A 17,866-nucleotide genomic window follows, 5' to 3' on the forward strand; every position below is an offset into this window, starting at 1 on the left:
TAATTCTATGCCAGTCAGTACTTGGGGCACTGCTATTGTGATATACTTGCCATTAATTCTATGCCAGTCAGTACTTGGGGCACTGCTATTGTGATGCTTGCCATTAAGTCTATGCCAGTCAGTACTTGGGGCACTGCTACTGTGATATACTGCCATTAATTCTATGCCAGTCAGTACTTGGGGCACTGCTATTGTGATATACTTGCCATTAATTCTATGCCAGTCAGTACTTGGGGCATTGCTATTGTGATATACTTGCCGTTAAGTCTATGCCAGTCAGTACTTGGGACACTGCTATTGTGATATGCTTGCCGTTAAGTCTATGCCAGCCAGTACTTGGGACACCGCTATTGTGATATGCTTGCCGTTTAGTCTATGCCAGTCAGTACTTGGGACACCGCTATTGTGATATGCTTGCCGTTTAGTCTATGCCAGTCAGTACTTGGGACACCGCTATTGTGATATGCTTGCCATTAAGCCTATGCCAGTCAGTACTTGGGACACTGCTATTGTGATATGCTTGTTGTTAAGTCTATGCCAGCCAGTACTTGGGACACTGCTATTGTGATATGCTTGCCATTAAGTCTATGCCAGTCAGTACTTGGGACACTGCTATTGTGATATGCTTGCTGTTAAGTCTATGCCAGCCAGTACTTGGGACACTGCTATTGTGATATGCTTGCCATTAAGTCTATGCCAGTCAGTACTTTGGGCACTGCTATTGTGATATGCTTGCCATTAATTCTATGCCAGTCAGTACTTGGGGCACTGCTATTGTGATATGCTTGCCATTAAGTCTATGCTAGTCAGTACTTGGGGCACTGCTGTTGTGATATGCTTGCCATTAATTCTATGCCAGTCACTACTTTGGGACTCTGCTATTGTGATATACCTGCCATTAATTCTATGCCAGTCAGTACTTGGGGCATTGCTGTTATGATATGCATGCCATTAGTTCTATGCCAGTCAGTACTTGGGGCACTGCTTTTGTGATATGCTTGCCATTAAGTCTATGCCGGTCAGTACTTGGGACACTGCTATAGTGATATGCTTGCCATTAATTCTATGCCAGTCAGTACTTGGGACACTGCTTTTGTGATATGCTTGCCATTAAGTCTACGCCGGTCAGTACTTGGGACACTGCTATAGTGATATGCTTGCCATTAATTCTATGCCAGTCAGTACTTGGGACACTGCTTTTGTGATATGCTTGCCATTAAGTCTACGCCGGTCAGTACTTGGGACACTGCTATAGTGATATGCTTGCCATTAATTCTATGCCAGTCAGTACTTCGGACACTGCTTTTGAGATATGTTTGCCAATAAGTCTATAACAGACAGCATTTGAGGCACAGCTATTGTGATATGCTTGCCATTAAATCTATGCCAGTCAGTACTTGGAACACTGCTATTGTGATATGCTTGCCATTAAGTCTATGTCAGTCAGTACTTGGGACACTGCTTTTGTGATATGCTTGCCATTAAATCTACGCCGGTCAGTACTTGGGATACTGCTATAGTGATATGCGTGCCATTAATTCTATGCCAGTCAGTACTTGAGACACTGTTTTTGTGATATGTTTGCCAATAAGTCTATAACAGACAGCATTTGAGGCACTGCTATTGTGATATGCTTGCCGTTAATTCTATGCCAGTCAGTACTTGGAACACTGCTATTGTGATATGCTTGCCATTAAGTCTATGCCAGTCAGTACTTGGGACACTGCTATTGTGATATGCCTGCCGTTAAGTCTATGCCAGTCAGTACTTGGGACACTGCTAATGTGATATGCCTGCCGTTAAGGCTATGCCAGTCAGTACTTGGACACTGCTATTGTGATATTGCCTGCCGTTAATTCTATGCCAGTCAGTACTTGGGACACTGCTATGTGATATGCCTGCCGTTAATTCTATGCCAGTCAGTACTTGGGACACTGCTTTGTGATATGCTGCCGTAATTCTATGCCAGTCATACTTGGGACACTGCTATTGTGATATGCTGCGTTAATCTATGCCAGTCATACTTGGGACACTGCTAATTTGTGATATGCTTGCTGTTAAGTCTATGCCAGTCAGTACTTGGGACACTGCTATTGTGATATGCCGTTAAGTCTATGCCAGCCAGTACTTGGGACACTGCTATTGTGATATGCTTGCCGTTAAGTCTATGCCAGCCAGTACTTGGGACACCCCTATTGTGATATGCTTGCCGTTAAGTCTATGCCAGCCAGTACTTGGGACACTGCTATTGTGATATGCTTGCCGTTTAGTCTATGCCAGTCAGTACTTGGGACACCGCTATTGTGATATGCTTGCCGTTAAGTCTATGCCAGTCAGTACTTGGGACACTGCTATTGCATACATGCCATAATTTTTCAGAACGTTTCCGGGATTCTGAGTTAAAATTTCCGGGATTTTTACCTTTTGTCCGGGACATACACCGTGACATTGGTATTCATCTGTTTCATGCAAAAATATCATAATATACATGTAGTTTCCCCGAGACTAAACATTGTTCACTCGCTTGTATTAATTTGCGGCAAATGTCGTCTAGCTTTCTAAGGGAGGTAAATACATGTATACGGGTAATACATCTATAGTTCGGCACGTGAATTTATTGCGTTCCCGAGGTGAACAGAATTAGGAGACTTACTATATACGAAGAATCAACCTGGTCATCGTGATTTAGATTCTAGCTAATTTGGTATCATTCTAAAGCTTAAACAATTACCTAATAATTAAATGAATCCTTAAAGGAATAAAATAAATCTTGTAGATAAAATCGACAATATAAAATATTTGGAGTCGGGTCGGTCGGCAAAGGCATTCAGCATTTTAATTTAAAATATGTGTGACAATCGATCTAGATCTTAAATAATTACAACCTTTTAAAATAATTATCGTTTAATTGACTGTTTTCAATAATCTCTTCCATAAAGGCTACATGTAGCTTTACCGCCAACGTGCTAAAAACAAAGAGATTTACGACTATTGTTCCTAATTTAACTATCATAAAACAGTTATTGATTGCATAATCCTGTCAGTTCTTAATCAGGGTCATCATAATAACTGACTGTAACTTAATCAGTGTCATCAAAAGATCGTCGCGTGATCAAAAGAGGCTTAATCAACATGTGTCCCGCTCGCCCGCTCGAGGGCATGAAAGTGATTAGGAATAAACAATGTGACAACGGGGACTGTTTATTGTGTCAAATTTAACAAATTATAGACAAAACAAGTTTTTGGGGGGATTGTTTTTATTTGTTCCAGTATTTTTATTTTTCCGGGACATTTTAAGACTGTCCGGAACACCGGGACGAGTATGTAATTTCCAGGACAATCCCGGACAATCCGGGACGTATCACATGTATGGCTATTGTGATATGCTTGCCGTTAAGTCTATGCCAGCCAGTACTTGGGACACTGCTATTGTGATATGCTTGCCATTAAGTCTATGCCAGTCAGTACTTTGGGCACTGCTATTGTGATATGCTTGCCATTAATTCTATGCCAGTCAGTACTTGGGGCACTGCTATTGTGATATGCTTGCCATTAAGTCTATGCTAGTCAGTACTTGGGACACTGCTATTGTGATATGCTTGCCTTTAAGTCTATGCCAGTCAGTACTTGGGACACTGCTATTGTGATATGCCTGCCGTTAAGTCTATGCCAGTCAGTACTTGGGACACTGCTATTGTGATATGCCTGCCGTTAATTCTATGCCAGTCAGTACTAGGGACACTGCTATTGTGATATGCTTGCCGTTAAGTCTATGCTAGTCAGTACTTGGGACACTGCTATTGTGATATGCTTGCCGTTAATTCTATGCCAGCCAGTACTTGGGACACTGCTATTGTGATATGCTTGCCGTTAAGTCTATGCCAGTCAGTACTTGGGGCACTGCTATTGTGATATGCTTGCCGTTAAGTCTATGCGAGTCAGTACTTCGAACACTGCTATTGTGATATGCTTGCCGTTAAGTCTATGCGAGTCAGTGCTTGCCGTTAAGTCTATGCGAGTCAGTACTTGGGGCACTGCTATTGTGATATGCTTGCCGTTAAGTCTATGCCAGTCAGTACTTGGGACACTGCTATTGTGATATGCTTGCCGTTAAGTCTATGCCAGTCAGTACTTGGGACACTGCTATTGTGATATGCTTGCCGTTAAGTCTATGCCAGCCAGTACTTGGGACACCGCTATTGTGATATGCTTGCCGTTAAGTCTATGCCAGTCAGTACTTGGGACACCGCTATAGTGATATGCTTGCCGTTAAGTCTATGCCAGTCAGTACTTGGGACACTGCTATTGTGATAAGCTTGCCGTTAAGTTTATGCCAGCCAGTACTTGGGACACTGCTATTGTGATATGCTTGCCATTAAGTCTGCTATTGTGATATGCTTGCCATTAATTCTATGCCAGTCAGTACTTGGGACACTGCTATTGTGATATGCTTGCCATTAAGTCTATGCCAGTCAGTACTTGGGACACTGCTATTGTGATATGCTTGCCTTTAAGTCTATGCCAGTCAGTACTTGGGGCACTGCTATTGTCATATATGTTTGCCATGAAGTCTATGCTAGTCAGTACTTGGAACACTGCTATTGTGAAATGCTTGCCATGAAGTCTATGCCAGTCAAATTCCATTCAAACCCATCTTAAGCATCCAGTCAAGAGGAGAAGCAAAAGTGACCTTTTAACATTAATGCTTAATACAGATTCATTTTCTCTGAACATGAAGTAATGGGTAATAGCAAATATTGTTGCTTATGCCGAGCAGTTGCTAAACAGAGGTGACATGACTATTTACAAAAGTTTGACTGTACTTCTAATCAGCAAAGCAACACTTTTAACAAGTGGGATAGCTAGTTACCTGTGAGGCCATGCAGACTGCCAGAATCCTTATACAACATGGGTGTTCTACAGAAGCCATCACTCGTGCCTCCTCAAGAAGTTCTTGATTCTGATTGGGTGACGTTCCCTCTTGTAAAACCTTTATTGCAACTGGTATCTTCACATTTTCACCATCTGGTATCCAAAAACCCTGTAAAAGTTCAAAATATTATTTTTAGTCACAAAATGAATTTTATCTTTCAAAATCATAATTTTATACGATTAAAAGTTCTTTGTTTTTAAGTCTGCGAAACTGAGCATCAAAGCTGTCTGAAGCAGCCAGTGTCTCATTTCCCAAAATGGTCATTCATTCTATAAATTACCTGCATTAAGCAGCCACTTTTTCCCCACTCCCTTGGCTGTCTGCTTAAGACAGGTTTCACTGTATGACCCTGCCAATGTTGAAATTTATCAATATTTTTAAAATCGCATTCAAAGGCACTACAGCTTACCTACCTAACTCCTGGAATTGCAGAGGTAAAATAACTTGTATATCTTTCTTTGGAATCCACATATAATATATTTTAATTTAGCAACACCAATCAATACCAGGTTGCTATATTTTACCTTGTACACTGTGCCAAATGCTCCAGATCCAATTATTCCTCCGCGTCTGAGTTCAGACTCCCGTATAAGTCTAAGCTTTGACAGATCAGGTTTAGCATCTGTAGGGGTTAGAGGCTGAAAAAATAAACAACAACATGCTTGTTATATTCTTTTATAGGTTTGAAAGGTTTTTCTTTTATCGACAGATACTCTAACAAGTTATTTTTCTCTTATCAAAAACCTTCAGCCAAAGTGAAGATTTCTTTAACTAAAGTTCTCAGATAATATATTTGCACAGCCTTTATAGGGACATGCCTATAATGGGGTTTTACTATTAATGTGCAGATGAACAATCTTTGCATCTGCTGTCTGCAATATGTTTTTTTTAAACAAATTGTTAGAGTCTGTCCTGAGTCACTCTATTCATGAATCAGGAAAATTTATTAATTCCTTTGCAGCCATCAATTAAAAAAAACACACTAATTTATGACAAAGAGGTGCGAAATTTTGCTTTCATCAAGTAATCTCATGTCAAGCAGATAGATTTTTGAAATTGTGGACCAGATAAAAATACTTAGGTGTTTCAATGCAATAATAAAGGGAAATATATACATGTGCAATGGGGGACAAAAAATTAAAATTAAATTGAATCTATTTCTTGAAAATATACCGGAGTATCCCTTTAAATTGTATATGCAAATTTTAACTGCACAAAAATATTTCTTAACTTTACTATTCAAATCTGCATATTATTTAAAATATCCTAAACTTCTTTAACGAGACACAATCATTCAAATCTACATATATCTGTATATTTAAAACATCCTTAACTTCTTTAACGAGACACAAGCATTTAATTCTGCATATATTTAAAACATCCTAAATTTCTTGTATTGATTACGTACTTGTTTCATTTTATTATCAATCATACAGCTGCACAAAACATATTCACGAGACAGATGAAATTATAACGAATTTGAAGCCTGCCAAGTCACAAACGGGAAATATCTTTTCTCTGTCTATATCAGACACAAAATAAATCTCTATTACAGTAAACAGTACAAAATCAAATGCCTTCAAGGTGGAAGCATAGATTCAATCAAAATAAATAAAAAGAAATTCATTGTTGTCTAGGGAAGAAAGTCACGAATTTCTCAGAACTGCTCTGTCTGCTCCAGTCTAGAACTGCTCTGTCTGCTCCAGTCTAGCTGGGTAACAGATATGATGAAGCTCATTCCTAAATAAATGCAAGGTTTTAATAGAAAAAAACGTTTACATCATCTGCACTATATACAGTTGAACCCCTTTTATCAAACATCCTCAGGACCAGAAAACGCCTGTCAAGTGCAGTTTTGAGAGTAAGAGGGGTTACTTTCAATAAAAGACACAGTTCAGTTTGAAGGCATTAATTTTCTGCTTTTCGAGTTTAGAGGGTTTTTTGTTGTATATGAGCCGCAGGCTGAGGAAAACAACCTAACAACATAAAAAAAGTGCTTCACAAACCTAAACACTTCAAAAATGTCATAAAATGAGGAAAATGTGCATGTGCTGAAATTGGCTGCAATGGTAATTATTCATTGTAGGAACATTATGCTCTTTTAATTTCTTGTAAAATTACTTTCTTGTTATGAACTTTGCTGCCATGGCAACATCTAGTCTCTGACAACCCTTAATTAACTGGTACATCTAATATTAAAATAGTCTTAACCTATCCCGGTGTTGGTCGTTTAGTACCCTTTCCCCACCTTTGTATTTTGTTGTAACCCTTAATTTTGGCAAGACATATATATGTTTTAAATGAAACTGTTTTGACTAATTAGCTGTATGAATCATCATATCTTTTAAATTATGCTTTTCATAATACATTAAAGGCTTAAGTACAGCACAAATTAACATGCAGTAAAGGTAGCAATTCTTTTGGATCTCTATGAAAGTATGTGACAATTTACTGTTTGTAAATGGCGTAATGATGCCCATGACATACCAAGCATTGAGCCAAATCGAGGTAAACATGTAGTGTTTTAACAGCCTGTACCTATGTAAATACTAAGCATTTGTACTCGGAATTTTGCAAAAATATTCTTGAAACTTCATTTTGTCTTGATACATACAGTTTAAATTGGTGTTGAAAGTTTTGTCCTAAGGGCCGTTTTCTCAGCCTCTTGCCCACAAATGGATATTCAAATGTTTCAGAGACCAAACTTCCGATGTAGGTCTACATTCTTGTGAGGACAAATTTTGCATAAATGCATTTAAGTTTATTCCCACCTCCCAACTCTGTTATATGTAAGAAAGTTGTAAGTTAAACAATAGGAACTATTTATTTTTACCAATACTACTAGCATAGAATCACGGAATGTAAAGTCAGCTGACCAATATTTAGAACTAAAGTACTGTTGAAAATTAGTGTTAAAACCAAACAAAAGACACAACAAATGTTTAATCGTCCCATACCTCTGTATCCACAACACCTGTCATTTTTGCCGTCAACTTCAGAGTGTTTTCCTTTGCTCTTTCTCTCTGTCGCCAATAGTAACCAAACAGTGCAAGCAAACCTCCAAGTAAAATAACACCGCCACATACAGGCAGGGCAATAGTAAGAATTTTCTTTCTCTCTTCACTGCAAGAAATATACCCATGGTTAGTAGATTCATCTTAATGGGTGATTGGGAAACAGGCCTTAGGCGGCCTATAATATAACAAAACCCACTAATTTCAGACAAACTCTCAGACAAGTCATTTCAATTTCTTAAATGCAATAATTACAAAAAGCTAGAATTTTAAACACTTTCAGCTGAATGAAAAAAATACTACTGGTTGGCGGGATAACTTCGGCACTGTATCACAGTTTTTGGCAATATTTTACTCATCTGTGTAAATATGTCACAGTCTGCACATCAAAACAAACTTCAGCTCATCGCTATTCCAGTGACATCACAAAACTTATATTTCAGAAAAGGATACGAGGTAGTAAAGGGCCCAGAAAGGGGTACCTAAAATTCAACCTTTTGCATCGCGGGAGTAGAAAAAATCGACACCTGATATTTTTTGCTCATAAAAAATCAAAAATATTTAAAATTATTACTGGCAATCTTTAATAAGTTGCCAACAGTGGTTTTATGCATATCTAAACCCTTTAGTTCAATGTATCTACTCGTAAGGTCAGTGTAGCTAAATGGCATACTAACACTTGGCCAGGTAACACTCGGTCAATAGGTATCACTTTAAGTTTACCCAAGCTTCCTTTTTTCCACTCTTTGTTGGATGTCTGCCTTCCAAGTCAAAAGCGCATATATTTTAGAAACCCGTGAATGCCTTCACAATACAGCAGTTTGCGCATGCGCACTAGAAGCGGAATCCCCTGGCTGTTTTGACAGCGATTTTTATAAACAAAAATTCCAAGTAATTGTAAATGTATTAAATACTTGCCAATTTTGACAAGATGTTCAGTAATTGTAGATTTTGAATTTTCTGACAGATGGTGAACTTAATTTTAAGGTATGAAGAGTTTAATTGATTTTATTATGAGACGGTGAGGTTATCTCACAAACCAGTATATTCAGTGGCAAACAAAAACCGAATTAAGAGAATTATTCTCATACAAGAAACGTGGAAATTCTAGAAAACAAGGTTTTCGAACTTTGCATCAAGCCAACAGGTTCTTTTAAAAAAAGGTCATATTCTATTATACATAATTTTCTATTTTAAATTACCCAATGGCATTAAAATGACCTTTTTGTCACCAAAAAAAAAGAAAAAAAAATTTTTGGTTCTCAGTAAGATTTGAACTGACACCCTTCCATTCCAACAGCACAAAAATCAATTTTTTATTTCAAATATGACCCCATTCCATTTTTCTATTTTTAGATACACAGACCTTGACCCTGATCCAAATGACCTCAAATACATTCCCAACCTTTTGTGTTTGATAAAAGCTATCTACACACCAAGTATACTGACAATAAGTGTACCCAAATTAAGGATATTGAGCAGAAACCTTTTTTCTATTTTTAGCAACAGTGACCTTGATCACCATCTATCTACAGGCCAAGTTTGGTGTCTATAGCTTGTTCCAAACTAAAGTTATTGTGTGGAAACCAAGTCTGACGCCCGCCCACCCATCCAACGACAGATCCCAATCTAATAACCAGTTTTCTATGAAAACCTGGTTTATAAACAAGCTATGAACAAATACGTAACAACTTACTCCTTCTTTTCGGCAGCTCTAGCCATGACCGCAGGATGCTCATCAGATGCGCAGACAGTCATCGTTGGTTTGTCTGGGTCTTGATCTTCAACCAAATGTGGAAGATTCTCAGGACATTTCTCCACACATGAAAACTGAAACATAAAATATGACAACTAGATGAATGGGCTTACTTTAGCGTCATCACATAATACATCCATTTTTCTATAACGGGTGTATAAAAAGCCCTTTCAATGTTACGCATGAACTTATGTTACTTTTTGTTCCTGCTGGGTTTACTGTGATTTGAAATCAGTGACATTAAAGACATAGCCAGAACAGCCTCTTTATACAGACAAAGCCTTAAAAAGGAGGCATTAAAAAGAATGGATTCAATAATACTTTCCATTTTAAATATAAGACCAGAATCACCGAAAATAGGAAATACCAAATATTGTTCATAAAAAATATGGCAGCCACATTATAAGAACTTTTGCCACTGTGACCCTATGAAGATGGCTTTATGACACAAACTTATTTTTTCTAAGAACAGTTACTACTGATGCAAATAAATATTCCTACAACATTGCAAACAAGAGGGTCATGATGACCCTGGATCGCTCACCTGAGTAATATAAGCTACACTGACAAGTGTAAGAGATCAGGTAAGAAAGTCAAATGTAAGTAAGCATTGAAATCTTTTCTCAGTTGTGTGAACATGTTTCAAATGTCAAACTGATGCTAAAATATTAGGCAAGTAGATCAGTAGGTCACATTCATGGTCAACTAGAGTTGCTTTTGAGAAAAGCGCATGTCTCCCACAACTGCCTAATCATCTAAATACCAAGTCAGTCTTAATATACTGTTTACTCACTACAAATATACCCTTAAGAGCAAAAAGGCTGATTTTGGGTAATTCAAGGGCCATAATTCTGGAGTGCCTCGGGCCATTTGGCTAGTTAATGAACCTGGTGAAGGAGTTATGGTAAAAAACAATTGGTTTAGGTTTGGTGAAGATCGAGTGAGAAATGTTGGACTTACAGCGCGGACGAGAATAAAAAGGCCGATTTTCGGTAATTCAAGGGCCATAATTCCAAAGTATCTGGGTCGATATGGCTAGTTATCGAACTTGGCTGTGGACCTATGGTCAAACACATTTTGTTAAAGTTTGGTGATGATCGGATGAGAAATGTTTGACTTAGAGAACGGACAAGAGTAAAAAGGCCGATTTTCGGTAATTCAAGGGCCATAACTCCAAAGTGCCTGGACCGATTTGGCTCATTATCGAACTTGCCCTACTAGAGCGCATGCACATTCATCAAGTCAAAAGGACTCCTATAGACTGCATGCGCATTCCTGGAGCCAAAAGGACCCCTGTACTACTCATGCCAAAAGGACCCCTATACTACTCATGAGTAGTATAGGGGTCCTATTGGCTCCAGGAATGCGCCTAAAATCTGAGCATTTTTCGGTAATTCAAGGGCCATAATTCCAAAGTGCCTAGGCCGATTTGGCTAGTTATAGAACTTGGCTGAGCACTTATTGGCAAACACATTTTGTTGAAGTTTGGTGAAGATCGGATGAGAAATGTTCGACTTAGAGTGCAGACAAGCTTTGTGACAGACACACACACAGACACACACACACAGAGACTGGAGTAAATCAATATGTCTCCCATACCACTGTGTGGTGGGAGACAAAATAAAAGTCAGTTTTAAGATCAGTGTGCAAAACTGTGTATGTCATCCTAATTTCAAGGCTTATCTTAAAAGGGTCAGTAGGTCAAGGTCACAGTCAAGTGACCCCTAATTACTTAGGGTCATCAGGTAATTATAATTAAACAGTCTAGGAAATATGTTTAGATAATTTTTAAAGTATTTTTTCCTATATAACTCAGGGGCATAATTTGAACAATCTTGTAAAAGAACCAATAGGCAATGCTACATACCAAATATCAAAGGCCTATGCCTTGAACTTTCAGACAAGAAGATTTTTAAAGTTTTTTTCCTACATAAGTCTATGTAAAACTTGGGACCCCCCAGGGCAGGGCCCCTTTTCACCCCTGGGGCATAATTTGAAAAATTTTGGTAGAGGACTACTGGGCAATGCAACAAACCAAATATCAAAAGCCTAGGCCTCGCAGTTTCAGGCAAGAAGATTTTTAAAGTTTTTTTCCTATATAAGTCTATGTAAAACTTGGGACCACCTGGGTGGGGGCCTCTTTTCACCTCGGGGGCATAATTTGAATAATCATGGTAGAGGACCACTAGGAAATACAACATACCAAATATCAAAAGCCTAGGCCTTACAGTTTCAGGCCAGACGATTTTTAAAGTTTTTCCTATATAAGTCTATATAAAACTTGGGACCCCCTGGGTGGGGGCCAACCGCCTCGGTAGCCTAGTGGTAGAGCATCCGCTTAGAGTGTGGGAGGTCATGGGTTCGATCCCCGGCCATGTCATACCAGATGTAAACAAGAAACGCAGCAATGCCACAAACCAGGTTTTCAACACTTTTCATAAGAATAAACAAGAGTGCCAGATGTCACAATATACGCCCGTCACAGCAAATTTCTTTACTCTAGCACCTGTATTTGCAGATGTAATTTTAATTTTGTGGTTGTTTAGTAATCATTGTAATTCTTTTGTTTTTCTTAGTCCACAAAAAAACTCCTTATCAGGTAGAGATACCTTAAAATACACCAAAAATTAGAAAGTAACAACTATGTTGTACCACAGAAAAGTGGTCTTGGTTTTTCCCTACGGTCAATTATAAAAAAGTTACAATATAAGTTATTTATAGTAACAACTAAGGGAAGTTAATCTTAAAAAAAAAAAAAAAAAAAAAAAAAAAAAAATTGTAAGTCCACAAAGAAATCCTTACCAGGTAGAGATTGGTCAAAATACACCTCAAAATTGGATGTAACATGCATGTTGTACTACAGAAAAGTGGTCTCGATTTTTCCCTACGTCTAGTAATGAAAAAGTTACAATACAAGCTATTTACAGTAACAACAAAGGGAAGTAATTCTAAAGAAGGGAACTGCGCAAGACACTTCGTCTCATGATGGTGTATAATTGTGCCAAGTTACATCAAAATCCCTCTATGCATGAAGAAGATATGCTCTGGACAAAGTTTTCATTCTTGTATCCTTTGACCTCTAAGTGTGACCTTGACCTTAGACCTAGGGACCTGGTTCTTGCGCATGACACTCTGTCTCATGATGGTGAACAATTGTGCCAACTTTCATCAAAATCCCTCCATGCATGTAGAAGATATGCTAACCCTAACCCTAACCTAACCCTAACCCTATTTTTAGTAACAATGACCTTGACCTTGATCCCAGAAACCTCAAAATCAATCCCAAGCTACAACTTTATATAAGTTTTCTATATACCAAGTTTCATCAAGATAGCTCATTCCTAAGTTAAGTTATTGACCGGAAACCCTTTTTCTATTTTAAGTAACAATGACAATGACCTTGACCCCAGAAACCCAAAAATCAATCCCAGCCTTTGTCTTGATATAAGCTACATACACACCAAGTTTTATTCAAATATCTTTACCGAAACAAAAGCCCGCCCGCCCGCCCGACCGACATCTACCCCAATCTAATAACTCAGGTTTTCAACGAAAACCTGGTTAACAAATGGTACTAGTAGCTTCCTCGCTTGGCGCAAAGCATTAGGAGTATAGTGCTAGGACTGGTCAGCCCGGTGACAGTATAATGTGACTGGGTGGGGTATCATGCCACGTGTCTACGGCGTGATATTCCAGTGAGGCAGCACTATTAAGTTGGGCATTGTGCTCACTGCTGCAAGTAGACACCGTCGTTTATATGACTGAAAAATTGTTGAAGAAGACGTTAAACCCGAACACACACACACTGGGTGGGGGCCTCTTTTTATCACAGAGGCATTATTTGAAAAATCTTCATAGAGGACCATTAGATGATGTCACATGCCAAATATCGAGGCTCTACGCCTTGTGGTTTTGGACAAGAAGATTTTTTAAGTTTTTCCTTTCAGCTGCCATGGCAACCAGAGTTCTGCATGGAATTCAATGCTTTGAAAAATCTTGAAAGGGGGCTGCCCAAGGATCATTCCTGTGAAGTTTAGTGTAAATCTGCCCAGTGGTTTTCAAGAAGATTTGTTTTAGAAATGTTGACAGACGCACAACGGACTGTGAACATCAAGCGGTCACAAAAGCTCACCATGAGCCTTTGGCTCATGTGAGCTAAAAATACATATCTGGAACATACACGTACCAACTGCAAAGTGAAACATACACTTACCAACTGCAATTCCTCATCAATGAAAACCTTGAAATTGAGGCAGTTTTCGCATTCTGTAGAATTTGACCCATGGCAACCCCCCAGGCACTGGTCACTGCATGGTAGGCACTCTCCGTTGTCAGGATATGTATATGATGGTGGGCAGGTATCTATGCATGTCGAAAACCGGTTTGTGTAGCGGTAATATCTACACACTGGACAGTTGGCGTTCCCTGGCCCATTACACTCCAAGCACAGATGATCGCAAGGTTGACACACCTAAATATATATGAAATGGGCATGATTCTCGAGTTACATTAAAATCTCTGACTAAATCATTAAAAAGAAAGCAGCTTTTATGAAATACTCTTAAATCATAATTGAGCTGCACAGTCTGGTCAGGATCCATGCTGTTTGCTAACAGTTTCCCTAATTGCAATAGGCTTTGAAAGCGAACAGCATGGATCTTGACCAGACCACGCAGATGCGCAGGCTGGTCTGGATCCATGCTGGTCTCAAATGCACTATGTTGGTTTTCTCATGGCGCAGCTCAAATCAGTTTTACTTAAGGTGGCTGACCGGAAATGGGAAACAGCAGTTCATGTGATAACCTATTCTTGGCGTTTTGGCATTCTTCAGATAGTAATTTCCATCAGTGGTTTAAACGTTACTGTCAGGGCGAAAAAGTGTGACAGACAGACTACATTACTTTATATCCCCAATTGCTTTTGCCAAGGGAGATAATAAAACCGCTTCAATTAAAAATACATTTACAATTGAGCCGCACCATGAGAAAACCAACATATGGCATTTGCGACCTGCATTGATCCTGACCAGCCTGCGCATCCGCGCAGTCTGGTCAGGCTCCATGCTGTTCGCTTTTAAAGCCTATTGGAATTGGAGAAACTGTTAGCGAACAGCATGGATCCTGACCAGACTGCGCGGATGCGCAGGCTGGTCTGGATCCATGCTGGTCGCAAAGCCACTATGTTGGTTTTCTCATGACACGGCTCATTTGTCCTCCACCTCCAATTACTGCGAAGTTGGCAGCTATGTGTGGAGAATATGTTAGTACTAGTACAGTATCCATGAGCACTGGTATGGCTAACTGCCCACAATTAACTGCAATCCTGTTTAAAATGGCACTAAACTCCAAACCAAAAATATCAAACTTGTGTCACACTTACCTGTTTCTTTGTAAGTGGATGGGGTACATCAGATCTGTACTGTTTCTCATAATAACCTCTCGGGCAATAGTCCTGGTCCCTTGGTAAACATCTAACAGTGTCATTCTCCAAAGTTTTATTAATTGCGAGTAGGCAAGTATTACATCCACCAACTTTAACTGCTGATGATGGTCCAGTACATCTGGAAACAAAAGACAGAACTGTTGGTGAAATTAGGTCCTGCCTATCCAATGGGGAAAAAAAAACATTTATTCAGATATTTCGGACATATTAAAATTACGAATCAGACTTTCTTTGCGTTTCTCCACTATCATGTTGGTGCGGTCAATCAAGGGTGTCTGTTTAATTCAATAATATTCTGTATCAAGAGAAAGAAAAATGAAGTTTGTTGTCTTCTTGTCCAAGAAGCATCTTTTCTCAAAGATTATAAAACACAGTTAAAACCAGTCTAAGAACGTAGCCTTGCCATTTGTTGATTTCGAGAATTTACCCATCAGCCACTGGAATTAGACTAGTCTCAAAAACTCAATTCCTGTTTTTCATTACAAACCATCACCTAATAGGCATACGGTATACATGACCATGACCAATTAACTCAGGTACTAAAATAACTGAGATAAAAAGTAATCACCCTTCGTCACATGATAGATCACACTGTCGACAGATTCTGTTCTCGTCTGGATATAAATATGGTTGTCCTAAAGATAAAGGACATTCTGTCATACATTCGAACGTGTTTTTCTGGCCGAGGACCTTCACTTGCTTGCACTCAAAGCACTCATCAGGACCCTGAAAATAAGCAATGTTTTAAAATGAAAAATTTCAACAGCAACAAAAGTTCCTACAAGGCCTCTAGAGTGTTCACAAGCTTTTCCTTTGAATTGACTGGGTGACCTAGTTTTTGACCCCACATGACCCAGATTCAAATCAGATCTTGAGATCATCAAGACAAACATTCTGACCAAGTTTCATAAAGATTTGGTCACAACTGTGGCCTCTAGAGTGTTCACAAAGCAAATGTTGACGCACGACGCACAACACCGATGGACGCCGGACAATGACTGGTCACAATAGCTCACCTTGAGCACTTTGTGCTTCAAGGTCAAGGTCACACTTAGGGGTCAAAAGTCATACCTTCGGGCGTATATTGCTCCGCACTGCAGTGCTTTTGTTTTTTAAATAAGCCTCATTAAGTTACCAGTTATTTATTGGAAACCCTTTTCAGTATCAAAGTCACTGTGACCTTGACCTCTGACCACCAAAATAATAGGGGACATCTACTGACCATAGGTAATCATCTTATGAAGTTTGACGCCTGTAGGCAAAAGAGTTTTTCATTTATTGAAAATCATTCTCAGTCTCAAGATCAATGCAACCTTGACATGTAACTTATTGACCCCCAAAACAATAGGGGTCATCTACTGACCACTGACACTCATCCCATGAAGTTTGGCGGCTGTAGGTCAAAGCATTCTTCAGTTATCGATCAGAAACATTTTCAGTTTCAAGGTCGCTGTGACCTTGATCTTTGACCAACTGACCTCAAAAACAATAGAAGTCATCTACTGACCACAGGTAATCACCAGTTGTAGTTTGACACCTGTAGGCCACAGCATTCTCCAGTTATTAATTGGAAACCTTGTATTCAGTTTCAAGGTCACTGGGCCTTGACCTTTGATCAACTGACTGTAAAAACAATAGGTTTCCTCTAATTACCACAGGCAATCATCCTATAAAGTTTGATGCATGTAGGCCTTAGTGTTCTTCAGTTATCAATCGGAAACGGACAGATTATATATATATATATATATATAAATGTATATATATAAAGAGTCAAAATACACAGGGTGGCATGACAACCCTTCAAAAGATATGCACATGACAAACATGATGTGTTTGCACCAGACTTTCTAGTCATAATGTGAAAATACAGGTTAAAAACACGAATTAATGATGCAGAAAGCTTGCAGTAGTAATAACAACAAACATGGTATTTGTTATGAAAATAATTTGTCGAAGTATATAATATCGCATAAAGAAACATAACTTTTTATAACACTGAATCACTACATTAGAACAGAAAAAGAAAATTTTACCTTCTAAATTAAAAAAACAAAAATTTATATACACAGCTAATTTTTTAAAAAGCTCCCTTCTGTCATCTTTTAAACTTGATAAATATACAGCTGTACATGTCCCAGTGACCACTTGTAATACGCAGCCACTTGCCTAAAACAGCCAGTCAGCAAAGGTTCCAAATTAGTTGTTCAGCAACTTGCAGTCATATTATGTCCCTCCCTTGACTGGCTGATAAACTGCCTTTGCGACCAGTGCAGACCAGAATCAGCCTGCACATCCCTGCAGGCTGATCATAGTCCGCACTGTTTGCTATTCAGTCAGTAAATTTTCAGTGAACACCCCTTGAATAATAATGGTATTGCCCAACTTGAATGATGGACCAGTCCATTTAAGAAACTTAGCAGGTTAAGGGTTAATACAGGTTTAAATGTACTTACTGGTCCTGTGCACCCTCCTGCACACTGCTCATTGCACTGTTTACATGTGTTATTTTCAGCACGGTAGAGCATCGGTATTTCCAAGCAGCTGGCAAGACATGTGTTATTCTCGGCCATACGGACCGTCTTGCACTGTAGGCATTTATCAGGCCCAGGGCCCCAGCACCCATAGCTGGAGCACTCTGAGTGACATTTTAGCCCGAGGGCATCTGAAACATTGTACAAAAAAGAATGAGATTTAAACTTTATAAATTTCTTCTATCGGCTA

General features: G+C 38.9%; 1 protein-coding gene across 6 annotated transcripts in view; it reads right to left on the reverse strand.

Moving 5' to 3' along the window:
• LOC123537817 (epidermal growth factor receptor-like) overlaps positions 1–17,866 on the reverse strand; it is a 188,728-nt gene that overhangs the window by 21,110 nt on the left and 149,752 nt on the right. For all 6 annotated transcript variants that reach the window (XM_045321661.2, XM_053530543.1, XM_045321657.2 and 3 more), the window contains 8 exons: positions 17,599–17,807; positions 15,714–15,871; positions 15,083–15,263; positions 13,917–14,174; positions 9,644–9,777; positions 7,891–8,056; positions 5,458–5,571; positions 4,871–5,041 (listed from right to left, as the gene is read on the reverse strand). In XM_045321661.2, coding sequence (XP_045177596.2) covers positions 4,871–5,041; positions 5,458–5,571; positions 7,891–8,056; positions 9,644–9,777; positions 13,917–14,174; positions 15,083–15,263; positions 15,714–15,871; positions 17,599–17,807 — 1,391 coding nt within the window. The remainder of the gene's footprint in view (positions 1–4,870; positions 5,042–5,457; positions 5,572–7,890; positions 8,057–9,643; positions 9,778–13,916; positions 14,175–15,082; positions 15,264–15,713; positions 15,872–17,598; positions 17,808–17,866) is intronic.

Source organism: Mercenaria mercenaria, chromosome 18 (assembly GCF_021730395.1).
Source record: "Mercenaria mercenaria strain notata chromosome 18, MADL_Memer_1, whole genome shotgun sequence".
NCBI lineage: Eukaryota > Metazoa > Mollusca > Bivalvia > Venerida > Veneridae > Mercenaria > Mercenaria mercenaria.